The following is a 27855-nucleotide window of genomic DNA, read 5'->3' as shown; positions in this document are numbered from 1 at the left end:
GGGTACGTTTAGCAACACCCTTTAGATGACTATATTAAATCCCAAATCAATATGCATATCATGATATTGATCTCAGACACTAGTAGACGCCACCAACTTCTCATCCTAAATCAATATACACATCTTAGTATTAAACTCTATTAAATTATTAAATATGTTCGTTAACAAATTGTCTTTAAATTTGATAAACTTTTGCAAATTATTCACAGCTTAACTATAAACATATTGTATCTTACTTTGAGCATTTTTAATAAAAACCCAACATGCTCAAGCCGTGAAACCAAACCGGAACTAACGGTTTGGTTCGGTTTGGTTTGAAAATTATACGGTTTGGTTTTGGTTTAAAAAAATTAAAAACCGTTACTAATGGTTTTTGGTTCACGGTTTGATCAAAAACCGCGAAAAACGGACCGTGAACACCTCTACTGTTTGGTATGAGGTAATTGAATGGACAAAGGAATGAAATGGGTTATTACCATTCAAATGAAATGTTTGGTTACCACATGAGAATGAAATGAATTATTACTTTGTATTGTTAGTAGGAAAGAAAAAAATAAAAAAATAAAATTAAAATGGTAGTGAATGATCGTGGTGGTGGTGGTGGTAAGCAGCGGTGGAGGTGGTGGTGGCAGTAACAGTGGAGGTGGTGGTGGGCAGCGGTGACGGTGGGCGGCGGGTGTGATGGTGGGGGCGATGATTGATAAATGCGGAGGGCGCCTGGCGGTGGTGGGTGGCTGGCACTGATGGCGATGGTTGTTGGAGGTGGGTGGCGGCGGCGGTGGACGCCGATGGTGATTGGTGGCAGTGGCGGCGACGGTGGGCAGCAGTGACGGTGGGCGGCATGTGTGATGGTGGGGCGATGGTTGATATATGCGGCGAGCGGCTGCCGGTGCTGGGTGGCTGGCACCGATGGCGATGGTTGGTGGCTGGTGGCAGTTGCGGCGGCGGTTGGTGGTGGTGGTTGGTGTTGATGTTGGGTAGTGGTGGTGGTGGTGGTGGGAGGGTGGTAGAGGTGAAGTAGGGTGAAGGAGGGAATGGAATGAGAAAAAAACATGGGGTAGAGATGGAATGAAATTGAGGTATTTTAGATGGAAATGAATGGACTAGGTAATGGGTCATTCCATTCCTTTGGTCAACCAAACATACTATTTTCCATTCTCTCACAATGGGTCATTCCATTCCATCTTCCATTCCAGCATACCAAACGCTATCTAAGAGTTTTCCATAAGTTGAATAGTGTAGTTGCTATTAAAGAATAGTGTGTAGTTGCTAGCAGTAAGTCTATAAGTGGTTATCTTTTGTTCGGAAAGAAACGATGCTAATAGTAAGTAGTTATCTTTTTATACGGAAAGAAAGGTCACAATAAGTATTATTCTACACATATTTAGGATAAGAGAGAGATACATAGTGTCGTTTTGTTACGAATTAAAATATGTTTTTTTTAGTAAAAGAATTTGTAGATCTATGAGGGTAAAAAAAATAGTGATGAATTATGGATGTTGTTTTTGACAAAGACTAAGAAACGCATTAGCAAGATGCACTACTCGGATGTCATAGTTGATAGGACTGCTTCAATAGACTTATGAATCAAAAGGGTTTTATGCATGAATGATGAACTTGAGCCAAAAGTCTTAACAATCTTTTGATGACTACTTTCATATATGCTTTCTTTATTTTATTAAATAATATCATCATATATTCTTAGAATTGTGATGATGGTATAATTTGCATATTTCTATTTAGAGTCTTTCAATAAGTAGACTATGGGGTATTAGTAGTAACCGGTTATTTTTATTTTAAAAGAAACATCACAATAAGTATTTTTTTTCCCACATATTTTAGAAAAGAAAGACATGGAATAGAGTTGTTTTCTTACGAACTAAAAGTTTTTTTTTTATGAAAAGGAAGCTGCATGTGTATTGAGTCTGAAGGTAAAATAATATATTGATGAATTAGACTATGTGTAGTGAGTGACGTCCCTGCCATCTCAGTCTCACCCACATATCATTGGCCAAGCCATTTCATATGGGTGTCAAAAAGGAGTCCCTATGGACGCTAACGTGTTAGCGTGCGCAAGGGTTTGGGGTGCAGGGCCAAAATTTTCCAACCAATCAAATTCATCCATTCATATATTTACAAAGAAGAAAAATCAAACAATAATTACATTCTTAATTAAACCATCACGCGTTTTTAATGAAAAAGTTAGTTAGAGCTCACATGCCAACATATCAGTAGTCTTGTTTTTACTTTTTAGCTAAGCCGCTACAAATATTGTGTGTGTGTGTGTGTTTAACAAAGTGTGTGGGATTGCCTATTTAAGAGAAAACTGACTTTTTGTTAAAATGACTTATTAACTTATGAATATTTTAAAAGAAGTTTGTAAAAAAAATGTTTGGATTAGATTATTTGTTGGAGAAAACCAAAATGACTATAAAGGACATTCTTTTTTAAAAGAAGTTTAATGAGTTTTGAAGGTTAGAAGGGTCTAATAGGTAAATCAAACACATAAAGTTAATAAGTTACATATCTCTAACTTTCCAAAACCTTTTTTTTGTGTTTTCCATAAGTTAAAATTTATAAGACATTATGATTTACCAAACACCTCATACACCTTATTAACTTTTCAAAAAATTTATAAGTTATAAATTAATAAAAATAAGGAATCTCAAACATCCCCTAAGAAACGCATTAGTGAGATACACTCCTTGAGTGTGATATCTTATCAGAGTGCTTCAATCAACGTGTGGATCAAAAAGGTTTTGTGCATGAATGATGAACCTATGCCTAAAGTCTTGACAAGCTTTAGATGAATATTATGACTACTTCTATTTATGTTTTATTTATTTATCTTTATTAAATCATATCATTATATATTCCTAAATTGTGATAAGAGTGGTTTGCATAATTTATTAAGAGCTTTCAATAAGTAAAATATGTATGCGTTTACTACTAAATATTTCTCTTTTATTCTAAAAGAAACGTTATAATAAGTACTTTTTTCGCATATGTTTGATAAAGAGACACATAGATATGTCCTGTCACGAACTAATGTTTTAGTGAAAAGAAGTTACATATATATGAAGATATATGAAGGTAAAGAAAATAGAGTAATGAATTATGGATATGAATTTTGACAAATATTAAGAAATGCATTGACTAATGAGATTCACGACTTGGATGTCATATTTGATTGGAATGATCGGTTCTTGGTGTAGGATTCCTTCGATTTTGGCTTTTTCTATTTGAGACATTCTTACGCTTCATAGTCCGGTTCCGGTTTGTGCTAAAATGACAAAAAAGGTGTTGAATGGAATTAAAATGACGGTTTGTTGGTATATTTGGAAAACAAGAAAATAACGTCATTTTATTTGGTAAGGGCTAGTCGGGAAAGCGGTGAAGAGTACTAAAGCTTTGGGATCTTTGACTTAAAAATAGATCCTCGTTTAAATTGTGAACTTAGAGGAATTTGTGTAAATTTGATTTTTGATGTTTGGTTTGTTGTTTTCTTGGCCTCTAACGGTTTGCTAGTTTGTGTCGTTTTTTTCATATTGAAATAGGAGTAATTAGTTATATATTTTTTTAATACCATCACTACATAATACCACCGTCAATACATTTGTTCATTTAACAAAAGCCCAAAATTTGACCAATTATTCAAGCATTGCATTTGGAAGACAGGTGTTGATCATGAGTTGGACCTAACATGAAATATTGGGACCTATGTATATAGAACAGGGAGATCATATGCACACACTAAGAGAACACAGTGGGCCCATTTTCATGACCATTTTGCAAAAAAGTTAACTTATTTTGCTTCTCATAAGTCTTTGAATAATTGCATTGGACCACCCCCTTAACGTCTTATTTGTTGTCTTTTACACCACAAAATTTTAAAAGTTGTTGCACAAGATATTGAAGTTCATACAATTGTGACAATCAAGTGGAATCCACCCATATAAAGTGGTCCCTTTTGTACCCGATACTTTGTTTATGTCACGAAAAAAACATAGACTAGTGAGAGCGTGTGAACTCACCTTTTAGGGATCGTGAATCTGGTCGTTAAGCTTATGTGTCAAATTCATCAAAACACATAGTGGTCATACCCTAAATGAGTATATGTTGAACATATTGGGAGATAATGTAATGTGTACTTTATTCACTTTTCTCACTCGAACATTACACTTGTAATATACTCCGTAGTTTTTATGTTCAAGAATCAAGATCAACGCACCTTTTGTATTTTTAATATAACTTATTCATTTAATGAGAAATGCATAAAATAGACTAAAGACTAAGATGAAGCTCCTTTATAAATTAGTTCCAACTCGATATGAGCTTGATTAGGCCTTTCCACAAACATATGCCTGCCAAATGTAACCTTGGTGTGGTATGAAGCATGCCCATGCATGCTCGGCCTGTTGATATTTTCCGTATCTGAAGAAATCTTACCCTAACATACTCAAAAATCGATTTAACCAATTGTTAATATGGTAGGATTTTGTAGACTTTTAAACATTAAAACCTGAATAACTGGAATGGATTAACCAGAAACTCAAAACCTGGATACCAAAGGCGATCAACACCCCCAACAATTTGCTTTTGTTGTTATGGTTCCTTAGATTATATAGAAATAACAGAATATTGATGATAATTTTGATTTTCCAGTTTGCTTTTTTTGTTGTTTGTCTAATCGTCAATGTTTCTTAACGCCCCAAACTCGACCCAATTAACCCAATAACTGAATACTCAACACCCGATTGTTACAATGGCCGGGCTTTGGTTGGACTTTCAAACAAAAAAAACCCAAATAACTCGAACCGAGCAACCCGAAACCCGATTAACATACCCGAACAAGTACACTCCTAAGCCATGCTCAATCATAATATACTAAAGAAAGATCCATCCCCATCCAATTTAAGGGAGTAAATAAAAAAATCAAGCGAAGTTAAACGAGTTTTAGCCCAAGACTAAGATGATGCTCTTTACTAAATAAGTTCCAACTCGAATCTGAGCTTTGATTACGCTCTAAATACGGGGGATTGGACGTGATTTCCCAAACTCTATCCTTGTTCTGGGAAAGTGAAAGCAGTGCCAAATTTGATTACTCTTTAGAATTTTTCTTAAGTTATAATGATGATGAAGTTGATATCGGAAAAGGATTTGAATACACTTATATGTACATGATCAAACTACTCAACAAATATTAGGCGTTTTGGCATATAAAATTTGTTAATATTATAAATTGGGCTTGTTGCAACATATAAGTTTGCAGTATTTGGTTGCTTGGGCAGCCCGGCTTCGGCCTTGTTTAATGAATTTTAGACATATAAAAACCTTGTGTAATGGGCTTTAAAAAGTAGAGGCCCATAGTGGCTGTTTAGCACTTAGCAGTTTAAATTTAACCGTTCTATTGAATATATATTTTTCTTAAACATGTTTTCCCTTCCCAATCCATGGATTATTATGACTATTTTTTCTTGGTTATAAATAAACTATTTAAAATACAATTTTTACATGCGACAAGTCTAATACAAATTTTAGTTCGATGTAGACTAGGTAAACTAAGATAGGTATAGTAACATTTTAGCTGTTCAAAGAAAAAATAAACGTTTAAAAGTTTGAATCAAATGTTTTTAAACAGATCTATACATATAAATACCTTATTAATTAGTTGTCTTTGATATTATATGCTATTATGCAAAGTTTTTATTAAGATATTTTATGAAAATTTGTTTAAGAGATACCGATACCTTTTATCTAATAAAAATGGTATCAAGAAGGGCTAGGTCTGATATATATCGCAAAACAACTTCTAAGTCTAATTAAGTTGTTTACTTTGTGTTTAATTCAATCTAACTATAGAGAACTCAAATTCGAACTTACTCTTTTCAACTGTATATCTAAAGGGCGAAATCTGTATATGTAAATTTTTAATCTCTGCTTATAATTTTAAAGTTATTCAATTGTCTTAATTTTTATATATTTAAAATTTAAGTTTATTTACTACACATATATGTAGATGTGAAACATAGTAGTTAAAAGAATTCGTGCGTTTGGTTGGGGAGGGAGTTCGCCAGTTCGATATGCAACAGTTTGGTTTGTTACGGTTGAGGCACTTACTGCAGCACCCAAAAAAGAAATGGATATTGGTTTTTAATACTCTTAACTTTCACTCGTTGGTAGATAACACTCCCAACTAACGATTTGTCCCCCACCACTCCCAACTTGTAACTTATTTTATTTTGTCACTCCCGAACTTAACAGACCTTAACCTCGTTAGTTTTTTTGCTGACGTGGCATGCCATGTGGAAAATTACTTATTAAAATAAAGAAAAAACTAACAAAACAATAAATAATATATATATATATATACACACAAACACACACACATATATACACACACATACAGACACGACATCACCACCACCACCACCTTCTATACCACTGCCACTTTCGGCCTCTATCACCACCATCACCGCTAGATTCACTGCCTTCACCACTACCAGTAGCCTCCACCGCCTCCTTCACTGCTGCCATCGCGTTTTTCCGGCGAGCCCGCCGTTAATGATAAAACAACAATTCGAGGTAATAAACATTACATTCTACTCGATTCTTTATTCAGATCAAAAACCCTATGCTAATGTATTCAGATTGTAAACAAGAAAATTGAATTTTAGCAAAGTAAATTGGGTTGGTCTAGGGTTTGGCTGTTGATGTGGCTGCTTACGATAGTGGTGGTGGTGGTGAAGGATGATGGTAAGGGTGAAGGAACTGGAGGCTAGCGGTTGTGATGAAGGTGGTGGCAGAACCCAACGGTTGTGGAGGCCGACGTGAATGTTGGTGGTTTTTGTAGTGGGATGTTGATGAAGGTGTATTATTTGTTGTTTTGTTAGTTTTTTTAATAAGTTATTTTCCACATGGCATGCCACATAAGCAAAAAATGCCACGTCAGCAAACAACTAACGGGGTTAGGGTTCGTTAAGTTCGGGAGTGACAAAAGAAAAGAAGTTACAAGTTGGGAGTGGTGGGAGACAAATCGTTAGTTGGGAGTGTTATCTACCAACGAGTGAAAGTTAGGAGTATTAAAAACCAATATCCCAAAAAAAAAAACTCAAAAATTAAGTTGTAACACGCTCAAAAGGTAATTGACGTTTGTTCAGTTTGAAAAAAAAGAAGGAAACGTTGACTTGTTTTATTTTTGAATTTCCATGTATTTATTTCTTTATGATAATGTGTGAGTGAGCAATAATTGAATCGTTAATCGAAACCAAATTGAAACTAATTAAAAAATCATTATTGTTATTTTCTGTATCCTAGTTAGCCAAAATTAACCGAATCTAATTGAATCGAACCATTCATCATTCTCATATTTTTTTAGCTTTTATACATTAATTTCATGTATTTTACGTTTTATGCATCTATTCCATATATTGGCTCAAGTTTAGTTTTGGTTATTAACTGAAATATATCAAACTGTCGAAAACAACAAACTAACCGAATAAACCAAATCGATTAACTAAAAACCGATAACCGATATATCAAATCGTGTACCTATCCTAACCGGCTAACCCTGTTTTATTTTTATTTTTATATTTAAACTTCACCCATTGGAACGTGCAAACATTTGATCGAAATCATCAGTCGGAGCCACCGCAATCTAGGGTTTCATCACCACCGTCAACCACCACCACCGGAATCACCACCACCGTCATGAGCGGCAGAGTCCGAAACTTCCGCCGCCGTGCCGACGACACCGACGCCGACGACGCCGACGACAGTAAACCACAAACCACCACCACAATAAAAAAACCCCAATCGAAACCCTCAAACATTCAAAAACCTAAAAAACCTAATCTCCTAAGCTTCGCCGATGACGACGAATCAACCGACAACACACCATCAATTACTCGTACCAGCACCAGTCAGAAACCTAATTCCAGTTCCACTCGGTTCTCAAAACCTTCCGTTCATAAATTAACCTCGGCGAAAGACCGAAACTCATCGAAACAACACACCGGTTCATCGCTTCCGTCAAATGTACTTCCACAAGCAGGTACTTATACTAAAGAAGCACTTCTAGAGTTACAAAAGAATTCCAAAACCCTAGGTAGTAGTAGTTCGGCTCGATATCGGCCTCCAGTATCGAAATTAGCGGCCTCGGAGCCGGTTGTTGTTTTAAAAGGTGTGATTAAACCGGTTAGTGAGGGTGGATTAAATATTAATAATGAGGATGATGAGGAATCGGATAAGGAGGATTTGGTGCCTGATCAGGCGATGATTGATGCGATACGTGCGAAACGAGAGCGGTTGCGGAAGTCGGGGCCGGCTGCGCCGGATTTTATCGCGTTGGATGGCGGGAGTAATCATGGTGAGGCAGAAGGGTTGAGTGACGAGGAGCCCGAGTTTCAAGGGCGGATTGCGTTGATTGGCGAGAAAAACAAGAACGATGCGAGAAAAGGCGTTTTCGAGGATGTTGTGGATTTAACGAAGGGTATAAGTAAAAAGGAGAGTGAAGTCGGGTTTAGTGGTAATGGTTTTGGTGTTGATGACGAAGAAGATGAAGAGGATAAGATGTGGGAAGAAGAGCAGGTTAGGAAAGGGTTAGGGAAACGGATCGATGAGGGAGTTGTTGTTAGAGGTGTTAGCAGTACCAGTGTTGCAACTACGGGTCAACGTGTGTATTCAGCGGGTCCTAGTTCGTCTTATCAGTCGGTTAGTGATGGTCCGAGTATTGGTGGATCGGTTGGATGGGCATCGGGTTCCGAGACGTTGTCTATAACACAACAGGCTGAGGTTTCTAAGAAGGCTTTGTATGAGAGTGTTAAGAGGCTTCAGGTATGTGTCTAACTATCGTATGCTGTTTAGTTTTACTTAATAAAGTTTACACAGTTTGTGGTTTTTATATGATGCCTGGTTTTTTCTTGAATAATATTCCGCGTTCATGTAGTTAATCGTTTACAGGGTAGGGTTGCTTTTTTAGCAGGTAACATGTTTATATCTAAACTAGAATACCTTGTGATTGTTACTCTACCGGGTGCACTTAGCAGTCTGAAAACTTTTTGAATATAGATGCTTGAGAATGTGGTCTTGAATGAACAAATTGAACAACAACATGACATGGCGCATACTTATCTGTTAAATCATCTGCACACGTGTAGCTTAGGCGCTTGTAGCAAGAGAACATGGCTAGATGTCGTATATTTAAGTTGCATAAGAGAGGCATTATGTTTTGTATGTACAGTCAAGCTGCCAGCTTGATAATGTGATGATAACTTTCATCCACTGATTCCATTCACAGTTTTTAATTCCCCCCCCCCCCCCTTCCCCCCCTTCCAGTTTTGAGGGGTATTTCATGTCTGTATAGATAATTAGCTTTTTTTAGATTATTGAAACAAACAAGCGAATAAAAAAGGTAGTACTAACTTTAAAGTTGCATAGGTTTACTGAACTGCATTAGTTAATCTTACTCTAATTACAGCTGCTTCTAGTTAAATGCCTTTTAAAAATCAGGTAGAATTTAAAAGAAATTTCAATTGTTTCTAGTAATGCATTCATACCATTCTTCAACTTATAAAAAAATATATTGAAATTGCAGTGATAAGAAATTGGGTACTTAATGATTTACTAATGTAGAGAACTTAAAGCATCCTTTTGAATTGTTCAGAGATGAACACATCAATCTTATGTTGGCATGTGGTTTAATAAGATTTTAGAATAATGAAGCCATTAGGTTGAATTTGAGGGTGAAAGAGGCTGTTAGTGACCAGTGTGGTGACTGGTGTATATGTTTATATAATTAATAATCAGATGAACATAGGTGGTGTTACATATTTCATTTTGAGAATGATACTTAATTATGACTTTTTAAAGATACATTTTTTTCTTTTCTAGTGGTTTGTTTATAGTAAAATTGATTCTGTTTATGCTAACTTTAAACATCTGTTTTAGCTATGATATAAAATTGCAATATGACCCATGATTGCACTTGCTAACATTTCACTAGAGTATTTTCAATAAGCAGTTTGAGATTGTTTATTTTATAGTAATTATTCTTGATGGATTCAACTATATGGATTACAAGTTTATCCTTAGGGTGAAATAAGTTTTCTTTATTTATTTTAATCGGTTTGTTGCTTAAAAGCATAAGTTTGAAATTTGAATAAGCCATCTCAAACACCCCTGTGTAGCTGTAGTAATCACATAATGATAAGGTCTTTTTCTGTATCTACGATAACCACCGTTATTATACTTTTGATGACTTGAGAAGTTAAAAAAACAGCATAACAATTTTTTTATATTCCACAAACCCAAATCTTTTCTTGCTTCTTTTTAAGTTGTTTGCTCGTTTCATTAAGTGTTCTGTTTTTTATGTAATATATCTTATATAGTGTACTCACAGTGTATTAATTAATCTTTTCAGGAAACTCACAGCCGCACATTGACTTCTTTGACCAAAACTGATGAATTATTGGCCGAATCATTGACAAAAGTTGCATTTCTTGAAAATGCTCTTAATGCTGCTGGAGACAAGTTCATCTTTATGCAAAAGCTTCGCGATTATGTTTCTGTCATATGTGACTTTTTGCTGGTATGTGTGTGTGTGTGTATAATATATATATATATAGTTTATCATGAATATATTTTCCCTTGAATTTCAGGATAAAGCTCCATATCTTGAGGAGCTAGAGGACCAAATGCAACAGCTTCACAAAAAGCGTGCAGAAGCCATTTTTGAAAGAAGAACAGCCGACAGTAATGACGAGCTGACCGAACTTGAAGCATCTGTCAATGCCGCAATGGCGGTTTTCAACAAAGGCGGCACCAGCACCTCTATGGTTGAAGCTGCCACCGTCGCCGCTCAAGCAGCTTTAATCGCCTTACGCGAGTCAAAAAGCCTTCCCGTGAAACTAGACGAGTTTGGTCGGGACGAAAACTTACAAAAGCGCATGGACATGAAACGAAGAGCAGAAGCCCGGCAACGAAGAAAAGCCCGATCTGAGTCAAAACGAATGTCGACCATGGAAACCGATAGTTTGATAATAGAAGGGGAGTCAAGCACGGATGAGAGTGACAGTGACAGCTCAGCATATGAATCAAACCGTGATCAGTTACTTCAAGTTGCTGGTCAAATATTCAGTGACGCAGACGAAAAATTTTCTCAACTGTCCTCAGTTAAAGAAGAATTTGAAAATTGGAAAAAGGAATATTCTTCTAGCTACAGGGATGCTTACATGTCACTGAGTATACCTACAATCTTTTCTCCTTATGTAAGGTTGGAGCTTTTGAAGTGGGACCCACTTCATGAGGATTCAGATTTTTTTAATATGAAGTGGTACGTACGCTCTGCTCAAATTTCTTGAACCTGACAGACGGGTATAATCCAGCAGTTAAGTGGGTGAGTAAATTGCTGGCAAGGGTTTTTATGACGGGTAGGCCTGTAAACGAACCGAACGAACACGGATGGCGGTGTGTTCATGTTTGGTTGTTTAACTTTAATTGAACACGAACATGACCAATTGATCGATTGAATTTTTTTGTTTGTGTTTGTTCGTTAAGAAAAATAAACATGTTCGTGTTCATTCGTTAATAGACTAAATGGTCAATTCACCAACGTGAGCGAACAAACATAACTGAACACAAACGAACATTTAAAAGGGTGATGATATATGAGCTTGTAAAATAAAAGTTTAATTTTTAAAATTAGAAAACATATCATAAATAAAATATTTAATATGTTATACACACACACATATACATATACTATGTATATACTTTAAACTTTCTGTTAACATTTAAATGAACATAAACTAACGAAACATGTGTTCATGTGTCGTTTACTTGAATGAACAAGATTTCTTGTTCATGTTTGTTTAATTAATAAACAAACTTCCCGCTGAAGGGTTTACGAGTGGTTCGTTTGTAGGCCTAAATTGACGGGTGTTCACATGTCAATCTGTTGTTGAACCAACCAATAAACTTATTCCTATTTTCATTTTCGTTCATATGCATTTAAATGAACCCAAACATTATTTTTTTTATGCTTACAATGATTTGTTTTCTCAGGCATGGATTGCTGTATGATTACGGTATGTCGGATGATAGAACTAAAGTCAACTTGGATGATGTTGATGTTGATGCTGATGACGACCTTGTACCTAATTTGGTTGAAAAGGTTGCTGTTCCTTTATTACAGCATGAGCTGGCTCACTGTTGGGATATGCTTAGTACTAATGAGACTAGGAATGCTGTATCTGCTACAAAATTGGTCATTTCGTATTTTTCACATTCCAGAAAAGCAGTTAGTGAACTCGTTTCTGTTCTTCATAGTCGTCTTTCTGAAGTCGTTTCAGATCTCATGGTATATAATTTATTATTTTAATTATTGTTAACAGCTGATAGCTAAATTGTTAATTTATGTGCTGATGTTATGAAATGTGTGAACAGGTTCCAACCTGGAACACTTATGTGTTGAAGGCGGTACCAAATGCTGCTAGATTTTCAGCGTATAGGTTTGGTATGGCTGTGCGGTTATTGAGAAACATATGTTTATGGAATAATATTCTATCGACTTCGGTTCTTGAAAAGCTTGCTCTTGATGAGCTTTTGAGTGCAAAGATTCTTCCTCATCTTAGAAGCGTTCAGTCAAACATTGAGGATGCGATCACGAGAACTGAACGGGTTGTTGCATCGATGTCTGGTGTGTGGGCTGGTCCAGAAGTCACTGGTGAAAGAAGGTACATACATACTTACATTTATACATGCAAACTTACATCGGGATATTTGTACTACATATATGTAGCATGATATACGCATATATGCAGTATATAATTTATATACATAGCGTAACGCATATATTTAGTATGGAGTTTTTTTTAGTTTTATTATGATTGTTCCTCTACTTAAGTATACGCATATACATACTAACTTACATATACATGCATACATACATATATGCATACGAACTTACATACATAATACTTACACATATACATATATATATACAAACTTACATATACACACATACCTATACTATCATTGCATACACACACAGATATACAATACTTGCATACACACACACACACTCATACGTATGTGTATGCCTATGCATGCACAAAAACATAGGACCTATGGGTGTAAACGAGCTGAGCTGTTTGTGAGCTACTTGAGATTGGCTTGCTACAAGATCGAATAGGGCCGAGCTTAAACAAGCTCGAGTCTTAAGCTTTACTTATCGAGCTTGACTAGCCTCATGATTTAAATGAAACCTTTATTTATATAATTTGTTCATATGTTAATTCTATTTTGCATATTGATAATTTTTGTATGTAAAATTATGAACTGAAAAGTATATAACTATATATATTATGTTTTTTATAAACTTATAGTTATGTGTCTACAAAGAGGTAATTATAAATTTGTATAAATAAAATTATAAAAGAATAAACAAGCCAATGTCGAGCTTAGGAGTGTTAGGCTTTGCTTGGCTTGTATACGCCCTTAAGTATGCACCATTTACGCCTGTAAACGAACCGAACACGAACACGAACACTTAATTGAACAATTATTTGTGTTCATGTCCGTTCGTTTAAAAAATGAACATGTTCGTGTTTGTTTAAAATCTAAACGAACATAAACGAACAAATGTAAATGAACACACTTAAACGATCACAAACGAACAAATATAAAACTACATGATTTATCCAAAAAATCACATTGAAAATTGTTGTTTAAAATGTACATGATTTATCCAAAATAATCTATCAAGGCTCTATCAAAAAGTTCATCATGATTCAACAAAAATCAAGGGTCCATTCTTGGTGGTTCTAATGTACATATTATATTTACGAGTTTACGAAACTAATAACTGTATACTTCACCGATAACGTGAATTAGATACAAGGGGAGTATTAGATTATTAGGGAATGAAAGTTTCAAACAAGGCTATCTGTATTGCTGTATTGAAATTAAATATTAGGGTTTTAAAAATTACATAAACATAAATCAACGAACATAAATAAACGGCGCAGTATTGAATGTGTGCTGACACACACACACACACACATTGATTATGTTAAGTGTTGATTACATAATAGAGAATGCTTATTTGTTGATGTTTACATTTTCAGCCCGCGATTGCAACCAATGGTGGATTACTTAAGTGTTCTCGGCAGAATACTGGAAAAGAAACAGAGTTATACAGGGACAACTGGACTTGCTCGCAGGTTGAAGAAGATGCTTGTTGAACTTAACGAGTATGATCACGCACGTCACGTTTCTAGAACCTTCAATTTAAAAGAAGCTCTTTAGTTTCCTTTTTGTCACAAATGGTTAGCAATAAACATATAAAATCTTAGTTTTCATTTTAATTAAGTTTTTTTTAACCATGGGCGCACTGCGAGTTTATTTGTAGTAATGAGCTGATTCTCAATGTACTAGTTTTATGTTATGTTTTGTGCTATTGTTGGTTTTGTGATATATGAAAGTACGAAAATGCCCTTGGAATGGCGGATGAGGTTAAAACTTGAACATAGCAACAATTCCTAGACTAGATTCTTAACCGTGCCTCGGTTCTAATGGCTTTTAAAGCGGGCTTGTTTGAATCATGCCTCGGTAATCAAGCATTCAGGTTTGAGCTAGTCGGTTCTGGCTGTTTGGGTTTTTGGCGATTGATAGGCTGCCTTAAATCCAAAATTAGTTCGGGTTTGTTGGGTTTGGGCTGCTAAAAACCAAAACAAAATTGAATTTAACATGTTTGACATTTTGTTTGAAAACTAAACAAAGCGGGATAGCCCATCCACGAAACTTAATAGTTTTATTATTGAGGGCTTTGGTTTCGGTCCCTCTGTTTTTTAAAGTTATCAATTTTAGTTCAACAGTTTCTTTTAAGCTTTTATAGTATAATACTTTCATATGACTATCAATTTTAATCCAACCTATTAACATCATCCATCAATCGTTCGTTAATATAGCTTTTGAGGTTTTTTTTGTAATTTTCACATACTATTCTGGAATAAAACCCCTGAAACCAAATGAAGTTGCAAGAACAATGTTGGCATCTTCTTATCTCTCACTACATTTTTGGGTTGAAGCTATCTCAACTGCTTGTTTTACTCCAAACAGAGCTATCATAATTAAGTGTCTTATGAAGACGCCTTATGAAGTCGTAGACAACATGAAGCCAAACGCCACGTTCTACATGTTTTTGGTTGCAAATGTAACGTCAAAGACAAAAAAGAACCCTGGCTAATTTGAGAATAAAGCTGATGAAGCCAATTTTTGTGGATAAATATTTTTTGTAACCCCTAATTTTTTAGCCAAGTATTGAAGAACATGATCTTCGTATTATTGATATACTTTGATTTTGTCCTTGTTCGTTTTGGTTCATTTTGTTCTAGGAAATATCATTTGTAGCCCCCTAGGTATTCAATCAAGTATTGAAGAAAATAATAATTGAAATCTTCTTTAGAATGCCACTTAATTTACGGCTAACTAACATTTATGCAACAAAGTTGTTTACAACAGAGAATGCTAAGATAAGACGTTAAACTTTTGTATTGGCCATTTGGCTGCTAGGACTGAATTACTTAGTAAAAGTGGCCAATCATATTTTCCGCACATCCTCAACTTCCCGATGATGGTTCGCCTATTATAGCCAAAAGTCTTTGACCTCAGCATATATATCAAGTGTGTGTAGGTCCAAAAACCGGATCTAATAACAATGTTCTTCAATCAATCTTGATTGTTGGTTAGCGGAAATCACCAACAACTTAACCAAGGTCTTTGATCTTGAGTTGTGTTAGTTATTACCCGAAACGGAAAGAGAGAGAAAGAGAGGGAGTAAAGAGAGTTGGTGAGAAAAGTAAGATACAGTTTTTTCATGGCCGCATGGGTAGTACACCTTATATAGGTGAGAGCATATCACACATCTTTCCATTATATCGGCCCAATGGTCTATAACGTACATGACATCTGGTTCAAACATTATTACAACATAAACCGAAAGCTAACAAAATACATCGTGACATGACTAAACAAATACAAAAGACTTAACAAACCGATATGGGCTCTAGAGCGTGTACAACCCACCCAAATACTTTGTGTTTCTTCCGTTGAGTACTATAGATATGTGAGTTTTTTTTTAAAACTTATTGATTATTGTAACATTATTCGATATTATAAACTCAAAATATATCTATATCTACACACAAATTGTTTAATATTTGTTGAGATCATTAGTTATCAAATACCCCCTATTCGTGACCAACATTCTCATTTAATTAAGTTGGCTCATAGTTTGGTGTAGAGGAAAGATAGATTCATATATGCAAAGTACGCCAGCATGGAGTGAGGTTGATTGTGGCATTGTGCCCGTGCAATGTTAAATTATCTTTGGTCACCACAACGGAAAAGTGGTTCTAAAAATTTTAGATGATTTTCATTTATATGTATTTGTGTGTCATTTGGTTGATCTTTGTAGGTCCTCTAGATGGATCTCACAACTTTATTCGGATTAATCCGTGTTGTCAGTTAACGGAAATCACCAACAACACTCAGATCTCGGATCTTAGTTTGTATACACACAAAGAGAGAAAAAACTGAAGTTGGTAGAAAGTTGTTTTATTTTCCAAGGGTGTTATGGAGAAATGGGCAAAGCGACCCTTTTATAGCTTCCTAATTTCTTTACTTTTACATTTCGTCCGTACAAATAAACGTACCAAGCACGTAATACACCGACTATAAACAAATGGAAAGACATACACAATCCTAATAATTAATAATATATAATACTAATTTTATCCCCGTATTACGGGGGCTGTTTTATATTATTTGTTTTTAATATTTATTTCTTTTTTGAATTTTTATTTTCTTATTGTATGAAAGTTAATAATATACTTATGGTTTGATGATAAATTGTTTCACAATGAATGAGATGTTATAACCCGGTTTAAAAGCTATATGGGTTTGATGAGACCCAAGACCCGTTTATTTTTTTTTACTATAAAATCAGTTTTTTAATTATAAATTATATATATATATATATATATATATATTTAAATAAATCATATATTAATTTTTAGTATATCCCTACTTTATAGGATTTTTTTATCAAATATTTGGTAATTAGTTTAATTTAATGAGATGTTATAACCCGTTTAAGAAATATCTGGGTTTAATAAGACCCATACCCGGGATTTCGGGTCAAATGCATGAGAAACCTACATTTAAAAGTTAAGCAAATCTGGCGACTCCAAAAGAAGGGGGAGCGACCACATCGCGACATGTAAGATTTTTATGTTTTTGTTTATATATATTATAGATTAGCCATACAATCTCCCTTTATGATTGAGTACGTCGAGGAACCTTCGTCAAGTTCTTTGCTTTGTCTTTATTTCTTGAAATCTAGTACTTGTCTTGATCCTAGGTCTTGAACGAGATTGGATATTTGACATTTCTTTATTTTCCATTCTTGCAAACTTGAATTTCAATCTTATTTTCTATATTTTCTAGGAATGATCGACAACAACAAATTTTAGAAACATTAGATGCGAGAGGCTCGACATATAATTTTCTTTGGTTGACTTTCTTGAGCCGACTGATTTCTTCAACCGATCTTCAGACACGATCAAATCATTTTTAGGTTCAACCACCAACTTTCACGTTCTCATTTTCTTTTGTGCGCTTCATGTAACATCCCGAAATTTCCATGAATAATGTTAAAATATTAATTATGTGGGAAGAATTAATTTGAGTTAGTTGAAAAATAATAGTAAAGTAATATTAGAAGATATAAGGATGGTAGGCTAAATAAACGGAATTAGATCATGGACTTGGAATGAAGATGAGCCTAAGGTCCATGGGCTTAGGGAGTATAAATACCTCTTAAACGCTAAACCATTTCCATCTCCATCATTCTACACCTTAGCCTACACAATAAAAAATATACACTTAAGCCAAACACTCTCTACACTATTCTATTCAACGATCCAAGACCAACCGAAGGTAAGAAATCATTTATCTCAGCTGACCCAACAATTTAGAACCTGACACCGCAGCCCTGGGAAGTCGAACGAGCTGTTTGAATCTAAATCTAGCTTTATTCGGGTGTTTAAACAACCAAAGACGAGCTTAAGGGCCACCTTAGCTTAGATCTGGACACCCCGAAGCTACATGGGTTATAAACAACCAAAATCCGGCCAACCATGGTGGTTAACAACGGCTGACGGCGCCAGAATCGAAGAAAAATCTTAAAAACTCGAAGATGAAGGCCGGTCTGACATATAGGGCATATATGTATAGGCCGTATATGTATAGGACGTATACGTATGTATGCATGCCGTGTATGTATGTATACCGTATATGTATATATAGCGTTTATGTATGTGCACAGTGTATGTATGTAAGCTGTGTATGTACACCGTATATGTATATATAGCGTGTATGTATGTATACCGTATATGTATATAGAGTGTGTATGATGTAAGCCGTGTATGTATGTACACCGTATATGTAGCGTGTATGTATGTATACCGTATATGTATATAGAGCGTGTATGTATGTAAGCCGTGTATATATGTACACCGTGTATGTATGTGAGCCGTATGTATACTGTATACGCATGAAGGACATATATGTACAAATAGCGTGTATGTACGACGTATACGTATGTAAGCAAAGAATATGGACTTATACGGTAAATGCGCTAAGAAAAAGGAAACAATTAATAATGAAAGGTAATGTTTAAAATGAGAAAGACCTAGAAATAAGGGCCAAGTACGCAAACGAGTACTAGAATAGTAGTTAACTTATGTGCCTTATTACAGTCAGTTGTGCACAACTAAGGAAGGGGATTACGCTTAGCTCCGAACGTAACAGAATCCAAGTGAGTTTCTAGCCCCATTTCCTTGTTATGTTTTTGGGGCTGTGTTCATACCTTAAGTGGTAAGCAGTGTTTTTAAGATCCGACCGGACCGGCCGGTCGAACCGGTCCGACCGGGAATCGTTAGGAGCAACGGTCCGGTGTGCACTCATTAAACCGCTTTCAAAATAACCGGCCGGTCTGCGCCAGTTTGCGGTCCAACCGCCAAATCGGAGACACGATCCAACCGGTTTTCTTTATAATCAATGCTGATGTGACATATCTTACTATACTAATAAAAGAAAATGTTGAAACTTAGGTGTCAAGCTTACATTTCTCCTAATTTCTAATATCTCATCTCATTCATTCTAGCTATCCACGGGTCATGGGTCAAAACCATTTTGTCAAATCTTACTATACTAATAAAAGAAAATGTTGAAACTTAGGTGTCAAGCTTACATTTCTCCTAATTTCTAATATCTCATCTCATTCATTCTAGCTATCCACGGGTCATGGGTCAAAACCATTTTGTCAAATCTTACTATACTAATAAAAGAAAATGTTGAAACTTAGGTGTCAAGCTTACATTTCTCATAATTTCTAATATCTCATCTCATTCATTCTAGCTATCCACGGGTCATGGGTCAAAACCATTTTGTCAAATGGGTTATAACGTAGTGTGGATTTTATTCATTATTGAATTAAGTGTCATTTTCATCCATGAGGTTTAATCAACTACGTAACTTTAATACATTTTTAAACTTCTTGCATATCAACACCTGACGTTTCCATTGAAATCAAGATATTTTAGTACTTTTCGCTAACCTTGTTTGTTTTTTCCATTAACTCTCATTAAATTAATTTAAAAGTATTTTGAGAATCACAATTGAAATAACTAACCTTATTTACTTTTATCATTTGACAAATCCCGTGTAATACACGGGTTCAAAAGCTAGTACTTTAATAAAATAAACTTAGTGTTGGGTTCAAGAATCAAACCCTGGTGCTGCCAAACTAGACATTAACTACAACACTATAAACCAACTAAGCTACCACTTAATGATGCTTTAATTGCAAAACAAATATATAAGTAGTATTCTCAATCAAACTTGTATTTAATACATTAAATTTATATGTGTATAATGTATTGATGTTTATACGTCTCCTGACATTTAATTAGATTAATTATTAAAGTTAACACAATATATAGACACACACAATTATAATGGCATATGTGATATTTCCTTAAATTAATTATTAAAGCTAACACAATATATACACACACACAATTATAATGTTATCCGGTTCTTAAATCCGGTCCGGCTGGTCCGACCAGTGACCCGGTAGGACGACTGAGTCGCTGTCCGATCCGGTTATGAAAACATTGGTGGTAAGTGTATGCCATAAATGATTTATGTGATAGTTATTATATTGAGGTTGTGAATGAATGCTTGTGAGTGCGTGAACGATCTTCGGATATTCCACGTATCGCCAGGGAAGGTGATCGTTAGGAGATTAATGTGAAGGATGACTAGCGTGTTCGTATGTTATGAAGTAATTTGCTTTGTTTACGTTGGTACGTTATATATAATTATTGCATATGTTGTACGTGTAAGCATGTGTATGTACGGTATGCGGTCTCTACGTCTGATAAAGTAAGTTAGGATGGCAAATCCCTTTAACTTCTATTGGACATAGACGTGGAATGTGATAGATTAGTTAAGGACCATGGACCTTATACGTGTTATAGATGATATATGTCAACGTAGATAAGGACTGCGGACCTTATACGTATTGTAGATAGGAGTCAGAATCTAAAAGGACTGTGGACCTTAAACGTGCTGTAGATGTAATGTGGTAGAATATGGGAGGACGACGGACCCTGAGTATAGGTATAGACGGCCGTCTATACCTATACTCAAGGTTGTGAACACGATAAAGGTCCGCAGTCCTCCCATATTCTACCACATTACATCTACAACACGTTTAAGGTCCGCAGTCCTTTCAGATTCTGACTCCTATCTACAATACGTATAAGGTCCACAGTCCTTAACTACGTTCTCATCTATCGTATATAACTCGTATAAGGCCCGCCGTCCTTAACTACGCCATCACATGCCAAGTCTATGTCCAACGGAAGTTAGAGGGATTTACCATCCTAACTTACTAAGTCAGATATAGAACTCATTTTCCATTCCTGTATACCTGCATACACTTATTTGCATATACAATAATCATATCGTAGCATAAGAACACTCTAGGCGTTCTGCACATCATTCATTTAACAATCATACTCCTTGTCGATACGTGCAATATCCGAAGATCGTTCACGCCCCGACATGCATTCATCTATCACGGTTATACAGCATCTATACATTACATATAACATTCATGTCTTTATTTATAACTTGACAGTACGCGCAATATCCGAAGATCGTTCACGTACCGACAAACAATCATTCATATCTATCACATATCATATATAGCATACACTTACCACTTAAGGTAAGTGTATTAACTAATCACATAGAGTATGCACACAGCCCCGAAAACATAACAAGGAATGGGGCTAGAAACTCACCTGAACTCAGGTAGGTTTACTGTTAATGGTTGTCCTTCTCTTTAGCTGTGTGCGACTAACTGTATAACAATTATACGTATCAATTAACTATCACTACCCATAACGCGTTCCTGGTCTAATTATAACCCTCAACGAACGGGGGTTCGGGGGTAGCGCCCCTGACAGCGGGGTTCTAGGGGCGGCAGCCCCTAGCAGGGTCCAAGGGGTAGAGCCTCTGGCTGGGGTCGAGCTGCCAGGTCTTAACACATTTTCCATTAGGATTTTAATTTATCTTCTAATTCGTTAACTCATTCTTCATAACGAATTAAGTCTGATTCGCTATCCGATTCGTTACCTTAAATGTAAGCGAACATACAGGTTAGGCGAACTTAACTCAGGCGAACTTAACTTAAGCGAGGTTAACATCAGCGAACTTAGCATCAACGAAGTTAACATCAGCGAAATTAGCATCAGCGAAGTTAACATCGGGCGAACTTAGCATCAGCGAAGTTAACATCAGCGAACTTAGCATCAGCGAAGTTAACATCAGGCGGACTTGTACATCAGCGAACTTATGGAGCAGCGAACTTGTACAGCAAGCTTGCTGTAGCGAGCTGCTGCTGCCCGGGTTCGTTTTATCAACAAAACACGCGTTTTATAACCCTTAATCCGCTCGTTTATGGTTTGGCTTTAATCCCAGCCATTCTCCAGTCCGATTGCGGCCCAAACTTGACCCGTTTGTAATATAAAGTATGAACATTTAAGGCTAACGTTTAAAGCTAGATTTAGGGTTCATTTTAGACGAGCCGCACATGTTTGCAGGTCCATTAAGTTCGTTTTGGCATCAAGTTTACAACTTTATGGCTCATTTCTACCCGATCTATTCTACGTTTAAGTTTCGATATTAACCGTTCATAAAAACGTGAACTTTATGCTTGAAAACATACCTTGCCGGATTCGTTTGGTCACGGTTAGTTCGGTAATGAACTATAGATCTTGTGTCTATCTTGTATATGGAAGATATATTAATAATCACGCTCGCACGATCTCATTCTTTCCTTTCCTCTCTCGGCCGCGATTAACAAAGAGGTGCGTGTGTGTTTCTTTGAGTGTGTAGGGATTTTGGAAAGATGGAAATGAGAGTTAGGGTTTTAGAATGGTTTAAGGGGGTATTTAAATCCCTTAAAGCCCATGGACCTAAGGCCCATTACCCTTTAGTCCATCTTAGTTAATCCAAGTCCATGATCTTTTCCTTATTACATGCTAGTTAATATTAATTAACGCACGACAACTTAACACAAACTTTCTTTATTTAATATTATAATATTTGGGATGTTACATGCATTGACTTGTTCAATAGATAATTTAGTGCCTTAACTTTATACAACCCAAGTGAACATAAACCGTTTAATTCATTTACGTTTGGTAGCCGTTCGTTTATATTAATAACAATGAACACTACATTTTCTTATCGGACACACTTGCATATATTTTTTAGCTTCATTTTATTAATGCAACATTATGTTTTGTTAGGTGTTTTCTACAGATATGGTTGCAAGAATTAAGCTGTCAGTTCGGGTTGCAAGAATGAGGACGTCGATTCAGATTGCAAGAATAAAGATGTTGGTTCTGGAAGTTATCACATATAGTTTTTATTTTTAAACACCTATATTTGTAAACAATGAAACCTTTTTATATATTAGAATACTTTTGTATATTTTTCGTTGTCTAGTCTGGAATTTATTGTGTTTGATATAATTTAATATATATTTAGTTTTCTAAAATTTAAAATAAATAAATATATATGTAGGCAAAAAGATGCTCTTGTATGCATGGGGCAAAAGGTGTGGTCCCCAAACCCACCTCTTTAGATATGTTAACAAATAAGCAAAAGGTGCGGTTGTAGATATCAAAAGGTTTGATGTTATTTGGTGCGGTCATAGGCCCGCACCTTTTAGCCAAAATAACCGCATCTTATAGCCTCTTTTGTACTAGTGATACCATGTGTAGAGCAGTGAATTCAACAATTTCATGTTAATTTCAGACAAATCATTGATGATAATGACAATTTCTTATTTTTGTGATGAGTGACTCAAATCTGCCGATGAGAGAGCCAACTGATTCTCTTTTAATATGATTAAACATGTTGAATTCTCCTTTTAACATCTTCTTTCGACTTTCTCTCATATCCAGATTTCATTCAAGCTCATGATTGTAAGACGTTTTTTTTAATTTCGAGTCAAAATAAAATAAAAAAAATTGACTCAAATATTTTTATTCTATTTGAATTTTTTCCTGCCAAAAGAAATTCTGATCAACTTTTTTCGGCTAAAAATTCCAATCAAGTTTTTTTCCGCCAAAAAAATTATGATCGGATTTTTTTCCGGCCAAAAATTCCAATTGAATTTTTTTTCTCGATTTGATTAAAATTTTTCTTGCCAAAAATTTCTAATAGACTTTTTTCTCGTAAAAAATTCCAACCGAATCCGCGTTGTTTGTTAGCAGAAATCACCAACAACACCTAGATCTCGGATCCTAGTTTGTAAACACACAAAGAGAGAAAAATGTGAAGTTGGTAGAAAATTGTTTTATTTTCCAAGGGTGTAATGGAGAAATGGGTAAAGTGACTATTTTATAAGGTCTTTATTTCTCCAAATTTTACATTTTGTCCGTACAAAATAAACATACTGAGTACCTAATACGCCGACTATAAGCAAAAAAAAAAGACATAAACAATCTTAATAATAATATAGAATATTAGCTCACAATTTTAATAGTTGCCAAATAGATAACCGTACTTACAATTACAAAATGTGAAAACATAATTCGATAATGCAACCTCTGGAAAATCTGTGCAAGTTAAATAGATATCCGAACTAAAAAAAATGATAAAAAGTGATAAAAAAAACAATAAAGAACTACAGCAAAATGAAAGTGAAAAAATAATAACATTTAAACCGTACAAGTTCTCATGGATCTGGAATATATACGCATATATAGTAGCAATCTTGAGTTTGAGGGACATGCTTTAATTTTATATTTTGCATACATCAAAGAGTTGTATTTACATTAAAATAGAAGCCACACGGAAAACAAATTGTATTGCTAGCTCATTTTGGATAGCAAAATTAAGTGCGCTAATTAAAAAACATTCATAGATGTTGGGTAATAACATTACAATTCATGACTCACTAGACATCACTAAGTATCTCCACAGCCTCAAGCTTTAACCAAAGGTATCAAAGTCAAATGGTATAAGCACGAATTGGTTGTTAAGACACGTTTTGCATGAAGCGGCTTTTAACGCAACCTGGACCATTGTGAATGATCAAAGGTACAGAGATAGAAAGGAAATTGGATTTTTTATTATGTCAATAAATCATACAAGAGATAGAGTTAAATAGAAGGTAAATAATCTAAACATGGAAAAACTAATCATGGAAAATATTGCCCCTTAATTACGTGATCCTCTCCCTTGATTATAGACAATGATTGATGGAAAAACACTTCCCATCAAGTTGTGTAGTGGGATCTCCAATACCCAACTTGCACAACATTACTTCAAAAGTTTTTGTTGCAACCGCTTTCGTAAGAATATCCGCCAACTGCTCTTCAGACCTTATGAAAGGAAGTTCCACGGTGCCATCTTCAATTTTTTCTTTTATAAAGTGTCTATCTATTTCAACATGCTTCGTTCTGTCATGTTGGACAGGATTTTCTGAAATTTTAATTGCAGCTTTATTATCACACATTAACTGAGTTGGGAGATTTAGAGGAAAACCAATCTCGTTCATCAATTTTTTAAGCCAAAGAATTTATGTGATCCCTTTAACGATGCCCCTGAATTCTGATTCTCCACTTGAAAGAGACACTACCTTCTGTTTCTTGCTTCTCCAAGTGACTACGTTTCCTCCAACTAAGGTAAAAAACCCTGCAGTAGATCTTCTATCATTTGGATTTCCGGCCCAATCCGCATCAGTAAAAGCTTTAACATCCAGGTGTCCATTGTTCTTGAACACTATACCTCTTCCTGGAGTACCCTTAAGATATCTTATAATTCTCATAACTGCTTCCATATGCGCTCTAACTGAGGTTGATGCATGAATTGACTTACCACCCCAACAGCATAGGCAATGTCCGGTCTGGTATGAGCCAAGTAGATTAGCTTGCCTACCAGCCTTTGGTACCTTTCACGATCTGCTAGCTCAGCCCCTTCAATAATCTTGAGTTTATGATTTACTACCATGGAGTGCCACTTGGTTTGCAATCCACCATACCTGTTTCTGCCAACAAGTCCAGTAAATATTTCCATTGAGAAATGAAAATTCCCCTTTTTGACCAGAGAACTTCAATCCCTAGAAAATACTTTAGCCTTCCAAGATCCTTCATTTCAAATTCTTTAAATAGATTCTTTCGAAGTGAAATAATTTCTTCTTCATCACTTACTGTGATGATTATGTCATCAACATATATTATTAGGCATGTAACTAAATCTCCCCTCCTCTTTAAGAATAGGGTATGGTCAGCATTACTCTGTTTGTACCCATATCGCTTCATAGCCATAGTAAACCTTCCAAACCATGCACGCGGAGATTGTTTGAGCCCGTATAAAGCCTTTTTTGAGTTTGCACACCTCATTTTTTTTAAAACCATCAGAAAAACCCGGTGGGACTTCCATATATACCTCCTCTTCTAGATTTCCATGTAGAAAAGCATTTTTAACATCAAACTGGTGAAGAGGCCAATCTTTGTTTGCTGCAACTGAAAATAACACCCTGATAGTATCAATTTTGGCAACCGGAGAAAAAGTTTCAGAATAGTCGATACCATATGTTTGGGTATATCCTTTAGCTACCAACCTCGCTTTATATCGTTCTATCGTTCCATCAGCTTTATACTTGATGGTAAACACCCACCTGCAACCAACCGGTTTCTTTCCTGCAGGTAACACGCACTTCTCCCATGTGTCATTTTTTATAAGGGCTTTCACTTTTGTATTCATAGCCTCTTGCCATTCAATCTTCTTACTTGCTTCTTGAGCTGTTTTTGGAATATTTTCTGAAAGTATTGTGGCCGAGAAATCTTTCGCAACATCAGCAACTCTCTCCCTGTCTACATTTACCGGGTACCTAGAGGACCGAGACACATGTTCTGGCGAGTATCGATCCGCTGGCACACCTCTATTTTTCCTTGGAGGAAGGACACGAGACTGTGGTTCTTCTGGTTCAGTTTCTGTAACTGGGCTGTCACCATGAATATTACTATTATTTAAATCATCGGAGAAAATATCAGGATATTCATTTACCTCTTGTTGGACATCATCCGAAGTAGATTCATTGGTTGTGTAAACTGGTTTGTCAGCCCCATCTATGCTGGTCGTGAGAGGCTCGGTGGCTCCATCTACCCGCTTTGTTAGAATAGCATTGGGACAACTTTGGTGACTTAGCCAATCTAGCGATTCCCTAACTCTCTCCCCTGGAACGCTAGATTGATCGGAGAAATAGAATTCATACTCCAAGAAGTCACAATCCATAGTAACATGGGTGCGACGAGTGACTGGATTATAACACCGATACCCCTTTTGATGAGTGGCGTATCCTACAAACACACACTTTTCTGCGCAAGGTTCAAGTTTATTCCTATCAGACTTGGGAATATGGACATACACCGTACACCCAAAGACGCGTGGTAATAGGGTTAAGACAGAAGGAATAGGGACTTGACTTGCTAGTGTTTGTAAAGGAGTTTTATGTTTTAGAATTTGAGTTGGAAGATGATTAAGAAGGTATACGGAAGTTGCTATTGCTTCAGGCCAGAAATACTGAGGGGTTTGAGATTCAATTATCATAGCACGACATTTTTCAAGTAAAATTCGATTTTTTCGTTCAACAACACCATTTTGTTGAGGTGTGTTGGGACACGTGGTTTGATGAATAAGACCATTTTCCTGAAAGAAATTTTTCATCGACTGATTTACAAACTCTCCACCATTATCAGAACGAAGAATTTGTATTTTCTTGTTGAACTGTGTTTGAATCATTTTATAAAACATAAAGAATTTTTCAGGAACCTGTGATTTATGTTTCATATAATATACCCAAGTCATTCGAGAAAAATCATCAACAAACAACACAAAATATTTAAATCGATTTTTATTAGAATTTGGAGCTGGACCCCAAACATCAGAATGTATCAAAGAGAACACAGACTTAACCCGAGTATTACTCTGGTCAAAGGACACTCTATGGTTTTTAGCAAGAATACAAGTTTCACACTTCATATTAGTGATTTATTCAAAAAAAGACTCGGAAATAACGACTTAAGATACCCAAATGACGGATGACCAAGACGACGATGCCATAACCAAAGCTGTCTATCAGCCGTTCCGTGAGCAAGCATGGCATGTCCCTTGTGAGTAACCTCATCAACATAGTAGAGG

At 35.7% G+C, this 27855-nt stretch overlaps 1 protein-coding gene across 1 annotated transcript; it reads left to right on the top strand.

Annotated features, from left to right (window-relative positions):
* Positions 1-7561: 7561 nt before the first annotated feature.
* LOC143624462 (transcriptional repressor ILP1-like) lies at positions 7562-14502 on the top strand. Its single transcript, XM_077095107.1, has 6 exons — positions 7562-8835; positions 10421-10588; positions 10659-11332; positions 12064-12358; positions 12445-12734; positions 14127-14502. The coding sequence occupies exons 1-6, from the start codon at positions 7711-7713 to the stop codon at positions 14305-14307; spliced, it is 2733 nt and encodes a 910-aa protein (XP_076951222.1). The 5' UTR covers positions 7562-7710; the 3' UTR covers positions 14308-14502.
* The last annotated feature ends 13353 nt before the right edge of the window (positions 14503-27855 follow it).

The sequence above is a fragment of the Bidens hawaiensis genome, unplaced genomic scaffold, assembly GCF_021521415.1.
Source record: "Bidens hawaiensis isolate Kalapana, Puna unplaced genomic scaffold, B.hawaiensis_p1.1 tig00003781_1, whole genome shotgun sequence".
Lineage (NCBI taxonomy): Eukaryota > Viridiplantae > Streptophyta > Magnoliopsida > Asterales > Asteraceae > Bidens > Bidens hawaiensis.
This window is presented reverse-complemented; position numbering and strand designations above follow the sequence as displayed.